The sequence below is a fragment of the Podarcis muralis genome, chromosome 15, assembly GCF_964188315.1.
Source record: "Podarcis muralis chromosome 15, rPodMur119.hap1.1, whole genome shotgun sequence".
In the NCBI taxonomy this organism is placed as follows: Eukaryota; Metazoa; Chordata; class Lepidosauria; order Squamata; family Lacertidae; genus Podarcis; species Podarcis muralis.
In genome coordinates, this window is record NC_135669.1 from 15,904,795 (window position 1) to 15,923,328 (window position 18,534).

General features: G+C 53.1%; 1 protein-coding gene across 3 annotated transcripts in view; it reads right to left on the bottom strand.

The window, feature by feature from the left end:
• Nucleotides 1-18,534, bottom strand: part of DSCAML1 (DS cell adhesion molecule like 1) — a 172,722-nt gene that overhangs the window by 6,068 nt on the left and 148,120 nt on the right. For all 3 annotated transcript variants that reach the window (XM_028708714.2, XM_077919677.1, XM_077919678.1), the window contains 11 exons: nucleotides 17,386-17,626; nucleotides 15,516-15,662; nucleotides 14,293-14,448; nucleotides 7,960-8,099; nucleotides 5,914-6,067; nucleotides 5,695-5,812; nucleotides 5,446-5,609; nucleotides 4,964-5,062; nucleotides 2,233-2,421; nucleotides 318-605; nucleotides 61-216 (listed from right to left, as the gene is read on the bottom strand). In XM_028708714.2, the coding sequence (XP_028564547.2) occupies nucleotides 61-216; nucleotides 318-605; nucleotides 2,233-2,421; nucleotides 4,964-5,062; nucleotides 5,446-5,609; nucleotides 5,695-5,812; nucleotides 5,914-6,067; nucleotides 7,960-8,099; nucleotides 14,293-14,448; nucleotides 15,516-15,662; nucleotides 17,386-17,626 (1,852 nt within the window). The remainder of the gene's footprint in view (nucleotides 1-60; nucleotides 217-317; nucleotides 606-2,232; nucleotides 2,422-4,963; nucleotides 5,063-5,445; nucleotides 5,610-5,694; nucleotides 5,813-5,913; nucleotides 6,068-7,959; nucleotides 8,100-14,292; nucleotides 14,449-15,515; nucleotides 15,663-17,385; nucleotides 17,627-18,534) is intronic.

Sequence of the window (18,534 nt, forward strand, 5' to 3'; positions counted from 1 at the left end):
CTACTCAGTCCCTCTCTCTGGAGTGTCTCTGTGGGGACCCCACGAGAGCCCAGGCCTCACCTCGCAAGCGTTTCAGGCGCTTCTCCTTCCGCTTCTTGCGGACGACAAAGAGCAACGCCACGCCGAGCGTGGCCAAGATGACGGGGCACGCAATGGTGAAAAGCTTCTTCACGTCGTCTCCCTCCCCCTGGGCGGACTTGATGGGTGGGATGGTACCTGTTGGGTATAGGACAGGCATTCAAGCCCTGACTCAGAGGGAGGCCTCTCCCGCCCTGCCCCCAGCCCCTCCCAATTCCCCCTGCCCCGCCCCCACTCACTGCCATCGTAGTCCAAGGTGGCAAACTGCATGGTCTCATTGCCGCAGCCGGCGCTGTTGCACGCCTTCATGCGCAGCTCGTACCACGTGGCTTCGCGCAGTTCCGTCAGAAAGACTTCGTTGGAGTAATTGGCCCGCAGGCTCTGCCAGACCCAGGTGCCCTTGGGCCGGTATTCTAGGACGACGGCCAGGATGGGGCAGCCGCCGCTGTTCCAGCCTTGCAGGTTCAGCCTGGCATGCGTGGAGTTAATGTGGGTGAACAGGTGCTGGTCCTTGTTAAAGGAGGGCTCTGGAAGGGAAATGATGAGGGTTTTCAGAGTCAAAGGAGACAGAATCCAAGAGCCAAGCCGAGCAAGCATCAGTTGCAACGAAACTTAACACAGGTCACATTTTCATTCATGCTTCACACCCCGCATTCGTTTTACGGCATTCATAAAATGGCCTTGAAAACTATGCAGCTGACTTGGAACCAATTAGAAGTGAAACACACAACCCATAATGGGACTCCCCTTTACTTTTCTTGCTCTTGAACCTCTGGCAGCTTTGCAATCACAGTTTTCAGTCATCTCTTTTCATTCATTCACATTGATCAAAGCGCTGGCCACAACTTTTATAGCCCTTAACAGATTGGGATATGGGTACTTTAAGGTAAAGGTAAAGGTACCCCTGCCCGTACGAGCCAGTCTTGCCAGGCTCTAGGGTTGTGCGCTCATCTCACTCTATAGGCCGGGAGCCAGCGCTGTCCGCAGACACTTCCGGGTCACGTGGCCAGCGTGACAAGCTGCATCTGGCGAACCAGCGCAGCACACGGAAACGCCGTTTACCTTCCCGCCAGTAAGCGGTCCCTATTTATCTACTTGCACCCGGAGGTGCTTTCGAACTGCTAGGTTGGCAGGCGCTGGGACCAAACAACGGGAGCGCACCCCGCCACGGGGATTCGAACCGTCGACCATGCGATCGGCAAGTTCTAGGCGCTGAGGTTTTACCCACAGCACCACCCGCGTCCCTATGGGTACTTTAGGAACCACCTTTCCCCCACATGTTCCTCCTTGCACACTCAGATCATCATCTGAGGCCTGCTCCCAAATCTGTTACCCTTGGGAGAGGCGGCTGGTGTCATTTTCCTGTTGTTGTTGTTGTTGTTGTTGCAGCTGCAGTAGCAGCAGCAGCAGCACTTATTCTGTGCTGAGCAATGTCTGTTGGCCCCTGTCACTATACCACTTCAGGTAGTTAACCTGACTTTTAAAAACACACCTTTGGTTAATTGCTGGCTCAGTTGTGTGTTATTTTCGTGCTGCTGGAATTTCTCAATGTGCACTGTTGGGTTACTACAGGTAGGGCATTGAATTGGGGTTTTTTCCCTGTTTTTTGATTACTGTTATTTGTCTCTGAAGACATTGGCACCTGAAGGTGGGGTATACTGTAAATGTTTAAAATAGTTCAATATGTTGCTGATGCAGGTGTGGGTGGGGCAGCGCCAAGACTTGGAGGAGGGTTGTGGGCACTTGCTCATTTAGGGGAGTGGGCTTCCACCAACGCTAGCCAGATGGTAAGGGCTCATCAGGCACATTCTCTTAGCTGTTTCTCTTTTTCAGTACAAACACCCCAGCCTTGACTGCAGCCACATTAAGGAATGAAGGAGGAAGCCACATCCAGGAGCAAATATTTCTTTCTCTCCTCCCATCCACCCGCTGGCCCAAACCAACAATCCCCACCTAGGCTCAAACCCTCCAACCTTCCTTAAAAATAAATAAACCCAATTTCTTAAAATCTTCACATCCAAATGTCTTATTGGGCACTTCCAAGGCTTTCATTTCCATGCTTCGTCTCAATTTCAGGGCTGACCTCCCTGCCTGGCCTGGCTTCTGGTGCTCTAGATGCCCACCCCCCAACCTCCCTGTCACCCCCCTCATCACCTCTGCCGTGGGTCTTGGCCTCGATGATCTCACTGATGCGCCCAGCGCCAACGCTGTTCTTGGCCGCCAACTTCACCTTGTACCAAGTCCCGCATTTCAGGCTCTCCAGCTTGAAGGAACGCTCCGTGGAAGTGATGAAGACGTCTTTCCACTCCTCACTGTTGTCAACAGAGTACTGCAACACAAACCCTGCAGGGGCGGCAGAGAAGGGTTAATGGGCATGGCGGGGGCTGTGTTCAAAGGAAGAGTTGGAGATAGCACTAGCCAGAAAACCCTACTAAATGGAAACCCCCAGAACACTAGGTTTATTCTTTTTTATCTTAATGTTTATATTGTGCTTTTTCTTCCATCATGAAACCCAAAGCAGGCCCTAAACTGCCATTCCCTCTGCCCCACACCTCCAAGGCACTGAGTTTCAGGGCACCCCTGATGATCCCACCAACTTGTCCAGGAAGAGAAAAGATCGGTTCTTGTATTTCTTCATTTCAGGGTAAAGGCTCCTCAAATACTCTGCCACTGCTGCTGCCTTGTGAAAAGGCTGGGCTCAGCCACCCAAGCAAGCCAGAATGTGTCAGGGCTGTCTCAGGACAACCCCAACCCAAGAGTCCCAGCTAAGAGCAGCAGGAGAGAGAAGGGTGGGGAGCTGAAAAAGCTCCCCACCACCACCACACACACTTTATATCCTGTGGTACAGGAGGAGGCAGCAAATGGGGAGAAGGTCCAGGATCAGTAAAAAATATGCCAAGACACAGCAGAGCAGGATCAGCTGCTAGTTTTCTCATGCAGGGAACTGCTTCCTGCCTGAGGGCCACACTCCCTTCTGAAGGACACATGCTGTTGGTGGGCAAGGCCAGAAGCAAAAGTGGGCAAAATTGTAATGAGCAAGCCTCTCGCCACTCCAGCAGGTGGCATCACTTGGTCATCTCCTGCTTGGCCCTGAAAGGCTCCTCCCTTCGCCTGCCCCACACAGCCTGCCTGCCTCCCTGTGGGAGCAGGCGGGCGACCACAACCAGCCTCTTTCCTAGTGCATTGCTGGTTTCCATTGCACAACCTGGCTGTTTTCAGTAGTTCCAATCCAATTAAAGGAAATGTATCAAGCCACTGGAGTGAGAACTGCTGGCTAGGGAGACGGGCTTGTAATTACTTCCATGCTTTTAATTAATTGCAGCAGGAAGGCTCCAGCCTCTACCCTCCCCACCCCCTTTCTGGGGTTGCAGCTGTTGCCCTGGGAGCACTCCAGAGCTGAGGGAGGGGGCAGGGGACACGGACTCGCACCAGCTTAGAAAAGAACAGAGGCTGCTGTTTTGCATGAAGGCATGAAGTATCCTCCTCCATGAAGGAGTCTGCTGGAAATGGTTAAGAGGAAGGTTGATCTCCTAAGCAGGGCATTGGGCACAGAGCAGGGAGGCCCAGCTTCAAATCCCCACCTAGCCAAAAGGCTCGTTGGGCCAGGCTCTCTCAGCCTGGGAGCCTAAAATGGGTTGGAGGTGGGTGGAAGGAGGATTGGAAGCAAATTAGTAATCATCATAAAAAACAGACAACGGCCAGTCACCAATACCCAGTTTGGGGGAAGGCGGCAGAGAGGGTGGTTGCAAAGCAACTTCAAGTTCCTGGGTGGCATTAATTATTTTGTACCCACTTTGGTCTGGGTTCAGGCCTGGTGTCAGGACTGAATCAGGCTTAGTAGCCCTGGATCGGTCTTGGCTACGGCTATATCTAGATCGGGGGAAACTTGGCTGCTGTGGTCCACGCATTGGGAACCTCGAGACTGGACTACTTCAATGCACTCTTGGTGGGGCTGCCTTGCAGCGCAGAATGCACCAGCTAGACTGCTAATGGGGTCAGATGGCCGACAGCGTGTGACACCTCCTGCTAAGATATCGGGTCTGGCTGCCCACCATATGCTCCTGGCCAGCTTCCAGGCTCTTGTCCTGATACAGAAAAGCCCTGAACAACTTGGGTCCAGGATGCCTTCAGGACAGCCTGTGACCTTATATCTCAGCCTGATCACTCAGATCAACCAGAGGAGAATGTTAGTCACCCCCTGTATTATGGAGGCCCATCTGACCTCAGTCAGACGCTTGGTATTTAGTGTCGCTGGTCTCCTGCAGTGGAACAATATTCCAGCAGAGGCAGCCTCACTTTTTTCTTTCTGCCGTCTCTTTTTTAGCCTGACAAGCTATGCAGTTGTTTTAACATTTTCCTGAGTAGTCACTGAGTGTTCTGCACTGCTTTTAATGGTTTTCTGCTTTACGCGGCTGTAAACCACCCTGATATTTATGAGAGGGCAGTATATAAATACTTGTATCAATAAAATAAAACAAACCAGACTCAACACGGAAGCCCTTCTGCTCCAGCGCATCTGCACAAACAAGGACAGTGGTGGGAACGGAGTTCTTCTGAGGTCCTTGGGCCCCTTGCTAAGCCCCTCTTGCCCTCCAAAAACCAAATATAATCCAAAACTTCTATTTACCCATCTCTCTCCCGCTCACACAACTCTTCTCCAAGTGAATGCTCTATGGGGCTCTCGGTTAGGAGTTTAGGAATAAAAATATTCTCTCCCACACCCCTAAAAGCTTTTTGAAAAGGTCTGGCAAGCCTGACAGAACAGCTTCTCCTGCAGCTGAGGAGCCCAAGTTATTTCCTTCACCACTCAAGCCCTCCTGATGCTTGGGGGGAAAGAACTGCCTCACAGACTGACAGAGGCACCCTACACAGCTCCTGTGCTTACCTCGGATGGAGCTGCCACCATTATCACCAGGGATCCAGGCCAAGGTGATGGAGGAGGCCGAGGTCTTTGATACCGTCAGCCGGGGCTGGTCAGGGGGGACTGGAAAAAAGACAAGCAGCATGTTGGCCAAATCCAGTTCTAGTACTCTGTTCAGCACGTGCTCTGTGGAGCTGGCGGGGAGGCCTGTGAAGGTGGACCCACAAAAAACTGGCAGGAAAGCCTGGAAAATGGTGGTGTGGGCAGATGGCACCTCTGTGGAAAGCCCTAAGGGGGATGTTTCAAGGAGAGACTTCCCCTGCAGGAGAAGGGGCCGAAAACAGGCTTGCCACTCTGCCTCTGGCCCAAACACAGGCACACAGACGTGTAGAGGCAGCCCAGGGTCTCCGAGAAGGAGGAGGGCCCATTCTTTGCACGATCTCTGCTGGATGGGCCAGTAGCCCCTTGCTGATCTAGCGACATCACCCTTCCTCCCTCTGGCTCACCTTGCACCAGCAAGTTGACAATGATGGTGTCAAACCCCCATGTGTTGGTAGCTGTGCAGGTGTAGTATCCGGAGTCCTCTGCTTTCACAGAGCGCAGAATCAGTGTGCCGTTGGTCTGGATCTGGCGGTGCCCATCCACGGCCACTGGAATAGCAGAGTCGTCACTGCAAAGGAGGAGAGTCGTGTGGGAAACAGTTCCAGCACAAAGAGGGATCAGCTGCCGGGCCAGGGACTCCCTCTTCCCCTTACCTGTCCTTGGTCCATTTCACTGCTGGGGCAGGCTCCCCGACTGAATGGCAGGGCAGGCGCACATCCTTCATCCACGGGGTGGTGACAGTGCCACCAAACGAAATTATCTTGGCTGGGGCTGCAAGCGGAAGGAGCGGGAGGTGAGGAAGGTGCCGTCCCCCTCGAAACGGACTTCCCCCAGCCCCACCCCTGGGGTGTCCCCCACCTCCTGGGCCAAACCTTTTCCAGCAGGCTCAATGGTGACCTTTTCGCTCATGTTGCCACGCCCCGCCGAGGTTACGGCTGCAACCCAAAGCATGTACTGCTGCCCACGGTTCAGGTGCGCGATGCGATAGAACAGCTGCTCGGGGCTGGTTTCGTACTCGCTGGGAGCCTGGGAAAGAAGACCAAAGAGCAACCTCTCATTGGGGTCCTGCCCAGCCAGCCAGCAACCTTGCATTGCATTTTAAGGGAAACGGCAGGTGGATATACAGTGGTGCCTCGCAAGATGAAAAGAATCCGTTCCGCAATTCTCTTCGTCTAGCGGTTTTTTCGTCTTGCGAAGCAACCCTATTAGCGGATTAGCACTATTAGCGGTTTAGCGGCTATTAAAGGCTTAGCGGCTTAGCTGCTAAAAGGCTATTAGTGGCTTAGCGGCTTAGAAAAAGGGGGGGAAGCGGGGGGGAATCGCAAGACTAGCAAGACGTTTCGTCTTGCGAAGCAAGCCCATAGGGAAATTTGTCTTGCGAAGCAACTCAAATACGGAAAACCCTTTCGTCTAGCGGGTTTTCCATCTTGCGAGGCATTCGTCTTGCGGGGCACCACTGTAATTTGAAAAAACGCTCTTCTGAGCTTTTACATGTGGCATTTCGAGCCCAAGTGCACATCAATTAATGCAACTCAGTTCATATCTAACCTGCTCTACTGAGTGTTTTGGAGAAAGGTTCTACGTATGTGTGTTTGTGTGCTTCATCTGCAGCCAGGACATGCATCAGTAAGAAGGGAGATTATGAGCAAAAACCCCACCCTGCTTTATGAAGCCCACTGCAGGTAAGAAGCAGACAGCCCCAGCTTCAATGCCAGCACCTTCAGCGAAGCAATCTGGGAGAGGCCAGTCAGGCAGGCTTAGTCTAAGGCTGCTGCTGGCCTTCCAACAAGACACTGCAAGGCTGCGAGGAGCAGCTTGTTTTCTGGGCTTCAGAAGACAGAGCTGACTCTCTGCAGTTACTCCAGACATCATCCCTGACTGGCGCGCATGCATTTTATTCATGCGCTCATCAGGAGACTTGCACTTCACACACACGCATGTACATTGTGAGTATATTTAAAACCTAACCAATATTTAAATATGCAAACATAAATATTACATTGCATACATAATTTTTAAGCCAAATGACAGTCTTGACAAGATGCCAAGGAAACAATATTGGGTCCCAGCGGTTTTACCAGTTGCTTTGATGAAAAGATTATGTTGCCCTGGAAACCAGCAGTTCAGATATTGAAATGAACCTGAGTAGGAGGTTTTGATAAGCAGACCCTTCTGCCCAGCCTGCCTCCCTTGCAGGACTTCCCTTGGGGGACTCCGGAGCACAATGGGTGGGGACCGCAAAGGAGACTGCGAGCGCCACACATGGATGCCCCTGCCCCCTGCAAGCCTGGGGGGGGGGGAAATTAAGATTTATCCCCCTGGTGTGTGGGCGCAGCATTTCTCCTTGCTGCCCCCTGCCATGGGGGCAGCAGTGCAGTGACACCCCGCAAGGCAGAAATGGTGCCAGGTCAGAGGCCAGGATGGGCAACTGGCCTCTCCCTCTCATTCCCATCCGAAACAGGTTAGCCAGTGCCCTCATGCCCCCCAAGCAGTTCCTGTTGCAGCTGCTGCCTCTAAATCTGTGCAAGGTTCTAGCAAAGGAGCCCACGGCTTTGCTCGCTGCCAGGATTGCACCACCACATAACTGTGGCATGTATGGGCCTGGTTACCCAAGGCAACCCCAGCCCATTGCAGCCCTCGGCCTGATGGGAGGTGGCCCTCAAGATGCTGCCACTGTTTGTCAGAGCTGGGGAGGGTGCAGCCTGCAAGGGTCAGCAGTGGTTTCCCCCTCCCCCCAAGCAAGCCTAGGGAGGAGGGATGTCGTACATCACAACATTGTGCCTCTTCCTCATCCCAGGACTGACTGAGAACATCCTCTTGAGTAGGTGTGCTATCTTTCCATCTCTCACTCAGAGGAACATGGCATCGCATGGTCCTAGGCACACCTCCCTCCCAAAAGCTCATTGTGCCCAACTCACCGGCTGCCCAGAGCCTGGGCTGGAGCAGAAGATGGTGTATTTCCGGATGATTCCATTGGGTTTGGTGGGGGGAAGCCAAGAGACCACCACGCTGCTGGAGGAAGAAGGGACCGCTTTGATCCCAGCAGGAGGACCGGGAACTGGGTGAGAAAGAACGAGAGAGGGGAGAGTGACTCTTGAGGAGCAGAGATGGAGCACAGCAGGTCCTTCCTTCTCAACCAAGCGGTGCAAGAGCCGACAGGTGGAAAAGGGAGGTTCTGAACAGGTCACTCCCAGAGAAGTCTGCATCTTCGGGAAAATCCTGCAAAGGTGGCCCTGTGGGGGGGGGGGGTAGCACACCTGCAGTACCTGGGCAGGTAGAGGGCAGGAGAGCTTACCGGTTCCTCTAGGACAGCCATTGCCAACCTGGTGCTACAACTCCCATCAGTCCCATCATCGTGCAGCCTTGATAGCTGAGGCTGATCAGAGCTGTAACATTTAGGGGGCACCCCATTGACCAAGGCTGCTCTAGGAGGTGCGCCTGTTTGGGTTTTCACACTCCACAGGTAGTTCTGGACTAGAAGCCAAGGAATAACACACACAGACACACACCCTAGCATTGTGAGCTTTTAATCCCTGTGCCTTGGATCCTTGCTCCCCACACCATCCTTGCAGGCAGCCGGAAGGCTCTTCCTTGCACCTGGTGCCTCCATGAGGATGGCAGGTCTGGGACTTCAAAGCCACAAGGCTGTTCCCTGCCACAGGACTAGGCAGGCTGAGGGGCACCTGGGAGCAGCTTAATGGACTCCAAAGTAGGCCAGGCAGGCGGTGTAAATATTTAAGCAACGAGGGGCTCCAACAAGGGCTTCTTGTGCTGCTCCTCGCTGATGGTGGCAGAGGCAGCTGAGGAAGCCTGGCATGGCCAGGCAGGGTGAAGGAAGGGCTCCTAAGCCCACAGCCCCGGGAAAAATGCATGGAGCAGGGCAGATGGGGGGAATGGTGCAGCTTTAAAGATGTAATAAATGAACAATAGGTCAATAAGCAGGTTGGGGAAGTGATTTATGTACTGGATATTCAGAATTTTCAGCTGATATCTAACTCTTTTATGCTGTATAATTATAAAAAATGGGGAGGCATGGAGGGGAAGTATTTATATTATTTAATTATTATACCACCCTTCATCCAAAGATCTCAGGGTGGATCTCAGCACAAAAACACAAGATTAAAAACCCCCAAAATTGCATAATAAAAGCAAGAACGAAAGCAAAACGAACTCAAAACCACCACCTCCTCCTACAAACACATTTAAAAGGACAGATTCAAGTGCCAGAATGTGGAGCTCCACCAAGCAGGTGCCTTTTTTCAGCAGTGCCACAAGATGCTCAGGATGCTGAATTCTGACTGCACAATCCGCTCCCACATGATGCGTTGCGGATGTGCGGCGTACGAGCACACCAGAGCTCCCCACTTCAAAAAATGCATCTGTGCACCAGCTGACCTGGGCAAGGAGAGGAGGCAGGGAATGGCCAAGTGAGTGAACAGCAGCCCGCTTGGATCTCTTCGTGTCAATCAGCCACAGACCATCTGCTTGTCCAAACAGCCTTTGCCCCAGCAGCCCAGCAGAGACCCATTTGTGGGGAAACAGTACAGATGTGGTTGCTCTGGCAAAGGATGCAGGAAGGCTGGACCTCTGGCGGGACATTCCTGAGTCTCTGTTGGGACTGGCTAAGCAAACGGGGGACTGGGAATGGGAAAACAGCAGTGCCTTTCCAAGTGGGAGGACAAAATGATCAAAAAATGCCCTTCCTAGCTGCTTCTCTAGCAGAAAGACCCTTGGCAGCGTCCAGCAGAAACAAATGACAGGACAGGAATTCATCCTCACCTCAAGGGCACAAGATAATAGTGGCTGCACCCCCAGAGTCATCCACAGGGGCTGCAGGACTCATTCCCAGGCCGTTCCATAAAGATTTTATTCCTGGCTCCCACCCCATGCCACATGCCCAGGCTTCTTGCAAGGCACACCCTTAATACCCATGTGTTCTAGGAATTTGGCCCTGGTGCCAACATCCCACCCCTCTTTAGAGATGTCCTTAGCTGAAGTTGGTGGTTATCTCCTTTGGTCTACAACAAACCCCTGACCATCTGCTTGGACCTCAGATAGTGGAACCTGTTAGTTTTTCCTGCTGAGCTTCTTGGTTGTTAAGGAGGATGCCAGGTGTTTAAAGCAGCCAGCCGGGGGGAGGCCTGGGAACCACCGCATGCCAGGGGCAGAGTCTGCTTTGACTCCCCAGCAGCTCCACTAAAGAGAGGACCAAGAGAAGAGTGCAGCAAGGACAAAACCCTCTGTCTGAGCTCCAGCAGGAGGCCTACAAAGGGATGCCTGGCAGGTAAAGGAGGGCCACACCCGGTTGCTCCTGCATATATACCTGCAATGGCCCCTGCAATATGCAAGAGCTCTACTACCCATGAACTTTCTTTTTTTGGAAGGAAAAAAAAGACATTGCAGGCAACCCCAGAGGTACACATAGCAGACATGCCTGTGTTGTCTAATTTGGGTAATGTGTTCCTATGAACCTAGACAGTCCTAGCATCCCTATTTGTTGGCAGGGGTCAACAAACTTTTTCAGCAGGGGGCCGGTCGACTGTCCCTCAGACCTTGTGGGGGACCGGACTATTTTTTTTGGAGGGGGAACGAATTCCTATGCCCCACAAATAACCCAGAGATGCATTTTAAATACAGTGGTGCCTCGCAAGACGAAATTAATTCGTTCCGCAAGTCTCTTCGTCTTGCGGTTTTTTCGTCTTGCGATGCACGGTTTCCCATAGGAATGCATTGAAAATCAATTAATGCGTTCCTAGGGAAACCGCCTTCAGACCAGGTCCGGGGACAGACTGTCCCCGGACCTCTTCTGAAGGCTGGGGGGGGGGGGGACAAGGGCTTTTCTTCCCACCCCCAGCATTTTAAAAAACCCTGGGACAGCGGAGGACTTCTCCGCTGTCCGGGCGATCTTAAAATGCTGGCGGGCGGCATTTTAAAATCGACCCGGGACCTTCAGAAGGTGTTCCCGCCCCCCCCCCGCCCGGCTTCGCAGCAGCGCTACGAAGCCCGGCGGCTGGGGCAGGTGTTCCCGCCCCCCGCCCGAAGCCCGGTGGCTGGGGCAAGTGTTCCCGGCCCCCCCCCCCACCCCGCTTCGGAGCAGCGTTCCGAAGCAGGGTGGCTGGGGCAGGTGTTCCCGCCCCCCGCCCGGCTTCGCAGCAGCGCTACGAAGCCCGGCGGCTGGGCCAGGTGTTCCCGCCCCCCCACCCCGCTTCGGAGAGCGTTCCGAAGCGGGGTGGCTGGGGCAGGTGTTCCCGCCCCCCGCCCGGCTTCGCAGCAGCGCTACGAAGCCCGGTGGCTGGGGCAGGTGTTCCCGCCCCCCCACCCCGCTTCGGAGCAGCGTTCCGAAGCGGGGTGGCTGGGGCAGGTGTTCCCGCCCCCCGCCCGGCTTCGCAGCAGCGCTAAAAAGCCCGGCGGCTGGGGCAAGTGTTCCTGCCCCCCCACCCCGCTTCGGAGCAGCATTCCGAAGCGGGGTGGCTGGGGCAGGTGTTCCCGCCCCCCGCCCGGCTTCGCAGCAGCGCTAAAAAGCCCGGCGGCTGGGGCAGGTGTTCCCGCCCCCCCACCCCGCTTCGGAGCAGCGTTCCGAAGCGGGGTGGCTGGGGCAGGTGTTCCCGCCCCCCGCCCGGCTTTGCAGCAGCGCTAAAAAGCCCGGCGGCTGGGGCAGGTGTTCCCGCCCCCCCACCCCGCTTCGGAGCAGCGTTCCGAAGCGGGGTGGCTGGGGCAGGTGTTCCCGCCCCCCGCCCGGCTTCGCAGCAGCGCTACGAAGCCCGGCGGCTGGGGCAGGTGTTCCCGCCCCCCCCACCCCGCTTCGGAGCACCGGGAGAAGCGATCGCCCCGCAGCCCCTTGCTTCAAAAGAGGTCCGGGGGCAGACCTCTTTTGAAGCAAGGGGCGGTGGGGAGAAGCGGTCTCCCCGCCGCCCCTTGCTTCAAAAGAGAAGACCCGCTGTCCCCGGGGCAAGCTTCGTTTTGCGAAGCAAGCCCATAGGGAAATTCGTCTTGCGAGGCAACTCGAAAACGAAAAAACCTTTCGTTTTGCGAGTTTTTCGTCTCGCGAGGCGTTCGTCTTGCGGGGTACCACTGTAAAAGGATGCATTCTACTCGTGTAAAAACACGCTTATTCCCGGACCGTCCGTGGGCCGGATTTAGAAGGCGATTGGGCTGGCTCCGGCTCCCGGGCCTTAGTTTGCCTACCCATGGACTAGGAGTTGCTCTCAATGGTGCATCCCCTGCCCTCCTCTGCTGCTGTTCTCTCCCCATTGCTGCCTCACGGGCCCTCTTTGGATGGGGGAAGAGACTGTGAAGATGCAAAGCATCTGGTTCATGTAGCCCCGCCACCAAGTCCGACTTCCAGCTCAGCTCACGCACCTAAGCTCAGGCAGAAGCAGAAGCCCAGGAGGACCAAGGGCAGAAGAGGGGGTGCAGAGAGAAAACAGTGACACAATTTGTTCTGGCAGAAGCAGGCGCTTCAGTCTCATGGCTGAGGCTGAATGAGACAGATTTTAATTTTAAATGAGGGCACTGAGACCCGAGCTGACTGGGATGATCCAGCTGGGGAGGAAGGGGTGGTACTTAAGCCACTCAACCACTCCATGATATGGAGATGCGGGCGGCGGGGAGGGGGTGGCGGTGGAAGGGAGTGAGGCTGGCGCAGGCCCAAGACAAAACCTACAACTCCAGTCTTGCCTGCCATTTGGGTGGAGCAAGGGGCCAGAGAGCAGCAGAAGGAAGCCAAGACTTCAGGGCAGGGCACTCGTTGAAGCCCACTTGACAAGAGACGCCAAGCAGGACAAAAGGAAGCACCTGGCAGAAGCAGAAAAAAGCCCCCCTCCATTTAGCATCTTCTCCACTATAGTGGCTCAGACCAGGAACCCGGCTCATTTCAGACTGCTGCTCCCACGCAAGGACTCCCAGGCTCCTGCCCTTTGGCTGAAGCCCCAAGGATGGTCCCTTTGACTTGTCCACAAGGTGGATCATCCCCACTTGAAGATGAGCAAAAACCCTGAGCCATGCCAGCGTGAAGAAAAACTCTGCTTAGCCCTTCTCAGATACAGCCAATCCCTCTGCGACACACAATGGGCTGATCTTGCAAAATTCAAATTCATGAAAACCATGGTGCCCCATCCCCATCCATCTTGCCAACGATGAATTCTAACCACTTTTTTCCCTTGGCTGTCTCACCCTCCCCTCAAGGCCTTCTTCATGCTGCCCTGCAGGCCAGACTCTCAGCCCCGCAGGGTGTCACCTGCAGCCAGCAGAGGCAACTGACCCGGCAGTGCTTGGAGAGTCCCAGTGAGGCCCCTTGCTCTCTCTCGCCAGAAGGAGATCCATCCTCCATGCCTGGCAGCAAAGGTGAGGGAAATGGCAGTCACACTTTCCTCTTTTCCTGGATTCAACCTGCACCAGGCTTCTGGCACTTCCATTCACACTCCAGGCTCAACCCTCTTACTTCTAATTAACACACACTATTAGCATAAAGTTGCTGGGGAGGAGGGAAGTGGGGGGTGGAGAGCACATACTAGCCAAGGATGGCAAAAAGCTTTGTCCACCTGCTTTGAGGTTTTCTCAAAGAAGTGGACCCTGAAAGCTACCTGAAATTTCCCATTCTTTCCTGGCCTGCAGAAAATTAATAATAATCGTAGTAGTAGCAATAATAAGAAGCAGCATCTCTTCAGCAGAGGACATGTTGGGGCAGGAGGGAGACAGAACTGAGCAACAAGTCAATTTGACACACACCATGCCCTCTAAGAGTCCCTATTTTCTAGGGATGTTCCTGATTTAAAGAAGCCGTCCCAGTTTTTGATTTGATCCCGAAATGTCCCGCTGTTCCTTAGGACACTCATATTTTCAGCAGAGAAATGTTGGAGGGTATTGAACAGAATGTCCCTATTTTTATTGGGACATTGTTTTTATATATGTTGCAAGCCGCCCAGAGAGGCTGGGGCAACTCAGTAAGATGTGTGGGGTATAAATAGTGAAATTATCATTATGGAATGGGATGTCCCTATTTTCACCGGAGGAATGTTGGAGGGTATGACACAAGACACATACAGAGCAAGGCACCATTGTCCACTTCTGATAAACAAGAAGCTGCATAGACAGGCAGCAGCCAGCAGAGGGCAGCAGGCTGCCACGACTTTCATATGGAGGCCAATGAAGAGAAGCTATGGCCACATCCAGGAATCTCTCCAATCTCTCAATCTCTCTCTCACTCACTCACTCTCTCTCTCACACACACATGCTCAGAGTCCAGCACTCACTGTCTTCCTTGGTCTGGATGTGGAGCACGTTGCTGCGGACACCGTCACCAGCCTGGGTGTAAGCCAGGACCTGCACGCTGTAGTTGGTGAACTTCTCCATGCCGCGCAGCTCTGCTCGCTCCCGGACGGTGGTGATATTCTGCATCTCCCCCCACTCTGTACGGGAAGTAGAAAGAAGTCAGGCCTACAGACGTTTCAGGGGCTGAGAGCACACGAGTGTCCAGCTTGAAGTCAAGCACCACACAGCCAGGCGGATGGGCACCGCAGAGAAGAATAGTGATCCTCTGGCAGAGCCTTTCCACAGCAAGCACAGAATGAAGCGCACCGCTTGTTCCAATTGGATATATAATAATGAAAACAGTGAGCATCTTTTAGATTGGTCTTTCTTTTATCTTCTATGAAAGGTGCCTCTGATCACTTTGACTGGGAAGTTTATAGGTGTGTAGATTAAGTTCAAGGCTGGCAGGCCTTGCAGGGGACGGGTGGGCAGGTAGCCATCAGGCAGCCACACTTTCAAGGGAAATGAGAGCACTCCTAAAGGTAAAGATAAAGGAACCCCTGACCATTAGGTCCAGTCGTGGCCGACTCTGAGGTTGTGGCACTCATCTCGCTTTATTGGCCGAGGGAGCCGGCGTACAGCTTCTGGGTCATGTGGCCGGCATGACTAAGCCACTTCTGGCGAACCAGAGCAGCGCATGGAAACGCTGTTTACCTTCCCACCGGAGCGGTACCTATTTATCCACTTGCACTTTGACGTGCTTTCGAACTGCTAGGTTGGCAGGAGCAGGGACCAAGCAACAGGAGCTCACCCCATCGCAGGGATTCGAACCGCCAACCTTCTGATCGGCAAGCCCAAGGCTCTGTGGTTTAACCCACAGTGCCAGGCCATGCCATGTTGCCACCTGAAAAGCTCCAACTCAAGCACAGCCTCTGAGCCTTTTGTGCAGTGAGTTCCAAGCTACCCTGCGCTTGCTGTGCCTGGAGGTGTGCGCATCAGGTTCAGGTACTGGAGGTACAGAGGAAGGAGAAGGCAGGTAGGTCCCCTATTCCATCCCTGCCTCCCCTTGTAGCCAGTTCTACCGGCACAAAGACTGCAGAGCCTAGAAGGAATGAGGGCCTTTGTCTGTAAGAATCATACTAGAGGTGAGAGTCGTGCACCATCACTATTGTTCTGCAGACAGAGACCTCTGAAAGGCTCTGAGAGGGTGGCATTGCCAACTCACCTCCATCCATGTAGAGAGACCAGAAGATGACACGGTATCCCTTTAGGACACCGTTGAGGGTGCTCCTTGGCGGCTCCGACCAGGAGATCACAGCCACATCGGAGGTGATAGACAAGGCCCTCACGTTTTCAGGCGGTTGGCTGGGCACTGAGAAGAGAAAGGTGGGTCAGGGAAGGGAGTGCAACCCTAAGTCCCCGTTGCTGCTGCCAACACTGCTCAGGCAGCTCCTCCTCCCTGGCACCCGTCATTCAGAGGAGAGGGTTGCGCCTGCGGGGCTCCTCCTTCTCACTCCTCAGCAACTCATTCATTTGCAACAACAGCCCCCCAAAAGTTCCAGAAGTCCGCTGGGTGCTTGTGCCAATGTCACAGCTCATCCACTGGCATATATATTTTTACAAACCCCACCCCAAATTTTGAGAGAAACCTTGAGAAGGAAGAAAAGAACGAAAGACGGAGCAAGGAAGGCAAGCAAGCGGGATGAAGGTAATGAGATCCCACTGCCCCCAAAGACAGAACTCTAATTTTTATGAGCATTTAAATGATGATACATCATCCTAATGATCTGCTTTGAAAATGATTATTGTTTCATATTACTTAGGTGTAAAACTGTAAGCACCGTGTAATTAGGGGCCGGGTGCTATAAACTAATAGAGAGTCCGTTTGAACAAAATGAAGGTAATATAATTATGGAAAGACACTATTGCTAAAACAGGGACCCTTGAATACCCCAGGAGGAGTGCTAATCTAGCCAGGAAATGATCGTGCTCTGACAGGCTAATGAGGGCCTTAATTAAGTATGAAAAACTGCTGAGCAAATGGAGGAAGAAACTTTTATGTTGCTTTTAAAATGACTCCAAGGCCAGTGCCGATCTCTCCCTGGCGAAACCCCGGAGGAGGTGCTTCATGGAAGAATCCTGGGAAGAAGAAGAGGAGGAGGAGCAGCAGCAGCAGAGGCAGCAGCTGCCATGACTCAACCAGCTGCAAGAGCCGCCTTTCCCAAAGGCTGCGCCACTGATCAGCATGCCCAAGAGAAAGGAGGAGCCATTTGGCTCAGGAAGCCCAGCCGCCAGCCAATCAGAAAGAAGTACACACACATGACAGCCAGAGATGCCTTCTGGGGACCAGGGGCCACAGAAAACCAGCCACAGTGCTGGAGACACACCTGCCTCTGCGCACACCATCCCTTCTATGCTCAAAACTGACAACCATATGAGAAAGGAGTTATCTGACCACAGTGAAGACACAGGATAGTTTATAATGTGATGGAAACAGGCAGGAGAGCTACTACCTGCTATTAAGTGTCTCCCCGCACCCTCAGCCATCCCCAGCAAAAGGGAAGCTTTTAATGTTTGATGTATTACGGTATTTTAATATTTTGTTGGAAGCCCAGCCAGATGGGCGGGGTATAAATAAATTATTATTATTATTATTATTATTATTATTATTATTATTAACTTCACTGCCTGTGGATTTAGGGAAGCATTGGCAGAGCAAAGAGCCGCATGACTAGATGGCTTTTGCAGCTAGTGAGACCAACTGTTTGGCTTGGCTTGCCCTCCTGGTTCATTTTTCACCCCCACAAGGCAGCAGGGAGAGGTGTCATACATTTGCAAGCATCTGGAAGCCCCCTGCCAATCAAGAGTGGTTTGAGAAGACCAGGTGCAGTGCTCCCCCAAGCCCCACCTTCTTCAAACAATGGGACAAAGAGGAGGCTTGCACATGCTGGAGCTAGGAGACTGGAGTTGAACTGAAATCCGAGAGTTGGTGCTTCAATGTATCACGCGGCTTGGATGAAGGTGCGCAGAAAGACTGCGGAAACCTTTGGGGATACTGCAACCTCAGAACATCCTGGGGACTTCTGGGCACTCACCATCCTCCAGCGTCGTGGCGTTGATCTCGCTGGACGAGGGGCCAGTGCCTGCACGGTTGAAGGCCTGCACCACCACACCATACTGGGCAAACTTCTTCAGGTTGTCAAGGGTGTAGACCTCGCTGTCCCCTGTGGCCTTCATCTCAACAATGCTGTACTGCCCGTTGCTCCCAGGGCTGTTCTCCCGGTAGCCAATTTGGTAGCCACGGATCACCCCGTTCTGGAGTTCCTTCTTAGGGGCCTGGAGAAGTAGAGAGGGCATAGAGCATGGGTAGGCATCGGAAGGCTCCTGGGCCAGATCTGGCCCAATCGCCTTCTAAATCCGGCACGTGGACAGTCCGGGAATCAGCATGCTTTTACATGAGTAGAATGTCCTTTTATTTAAACTGCATTTCTGGGTTATTTGTGGGGCATAGAAATTCGTTCTTTTTTCCCCTCCAAAATATAGTCCGGCCCCCCACAAGGTCTGAGGGACAGTGGACCGGCCCCCTGCTGAAAAAGATTGCTGACCCCTGGCATAGAAATACTGTGGGGCAGTAGTGGGTGGGGTAGGAGGGCAGAGGGCAGAAGAGTGTTCCAGGACAACCTGCAAGCCTGCAGGTTTTGGGTGGGGAGGAGCTTCTCTTTCCAGAACCCAGTCTGGACTTAAAAAGTTGGAAAATAACCCAGCCTCTGGTATGAAGCACCCATAATAAATGCATTCTGCAAATTTAGAATTGTTTTTCATTAGCAGTGGCTACATCCTGCAAATACGGTCCCATCGGTGACTGAGGCAGAAAAGCCCTAAGTGCCAGGCTGCCTTTGTGGGGCATTCAGCCCTCTGAAGTGGCCCACTCTGAATAATGGCCAGAGTCTTTAGTTGAGCCACAACTCTCCAGCATCTGGCTTTTTCTGAATCGTTTGCTAGAGCTACCCTTAGTCAGCTTTGTATTTTAGAAAAACAACAACTGTTTATGCTTTAGATTCTCAGTGAGCTGCACTCACACAGTAATCATAAATAGTCTTAATAATACTAATGTTAAAGACATGCAGGATGAAAACTGTCTTTAATTAGCTTGTAAAGAGGGTGCACTTCATAGGAAATTTCATTTATGTTATTTATTAAAATATTTATATACTTCTATATCCTAAGTGGTTTACAATATTAAG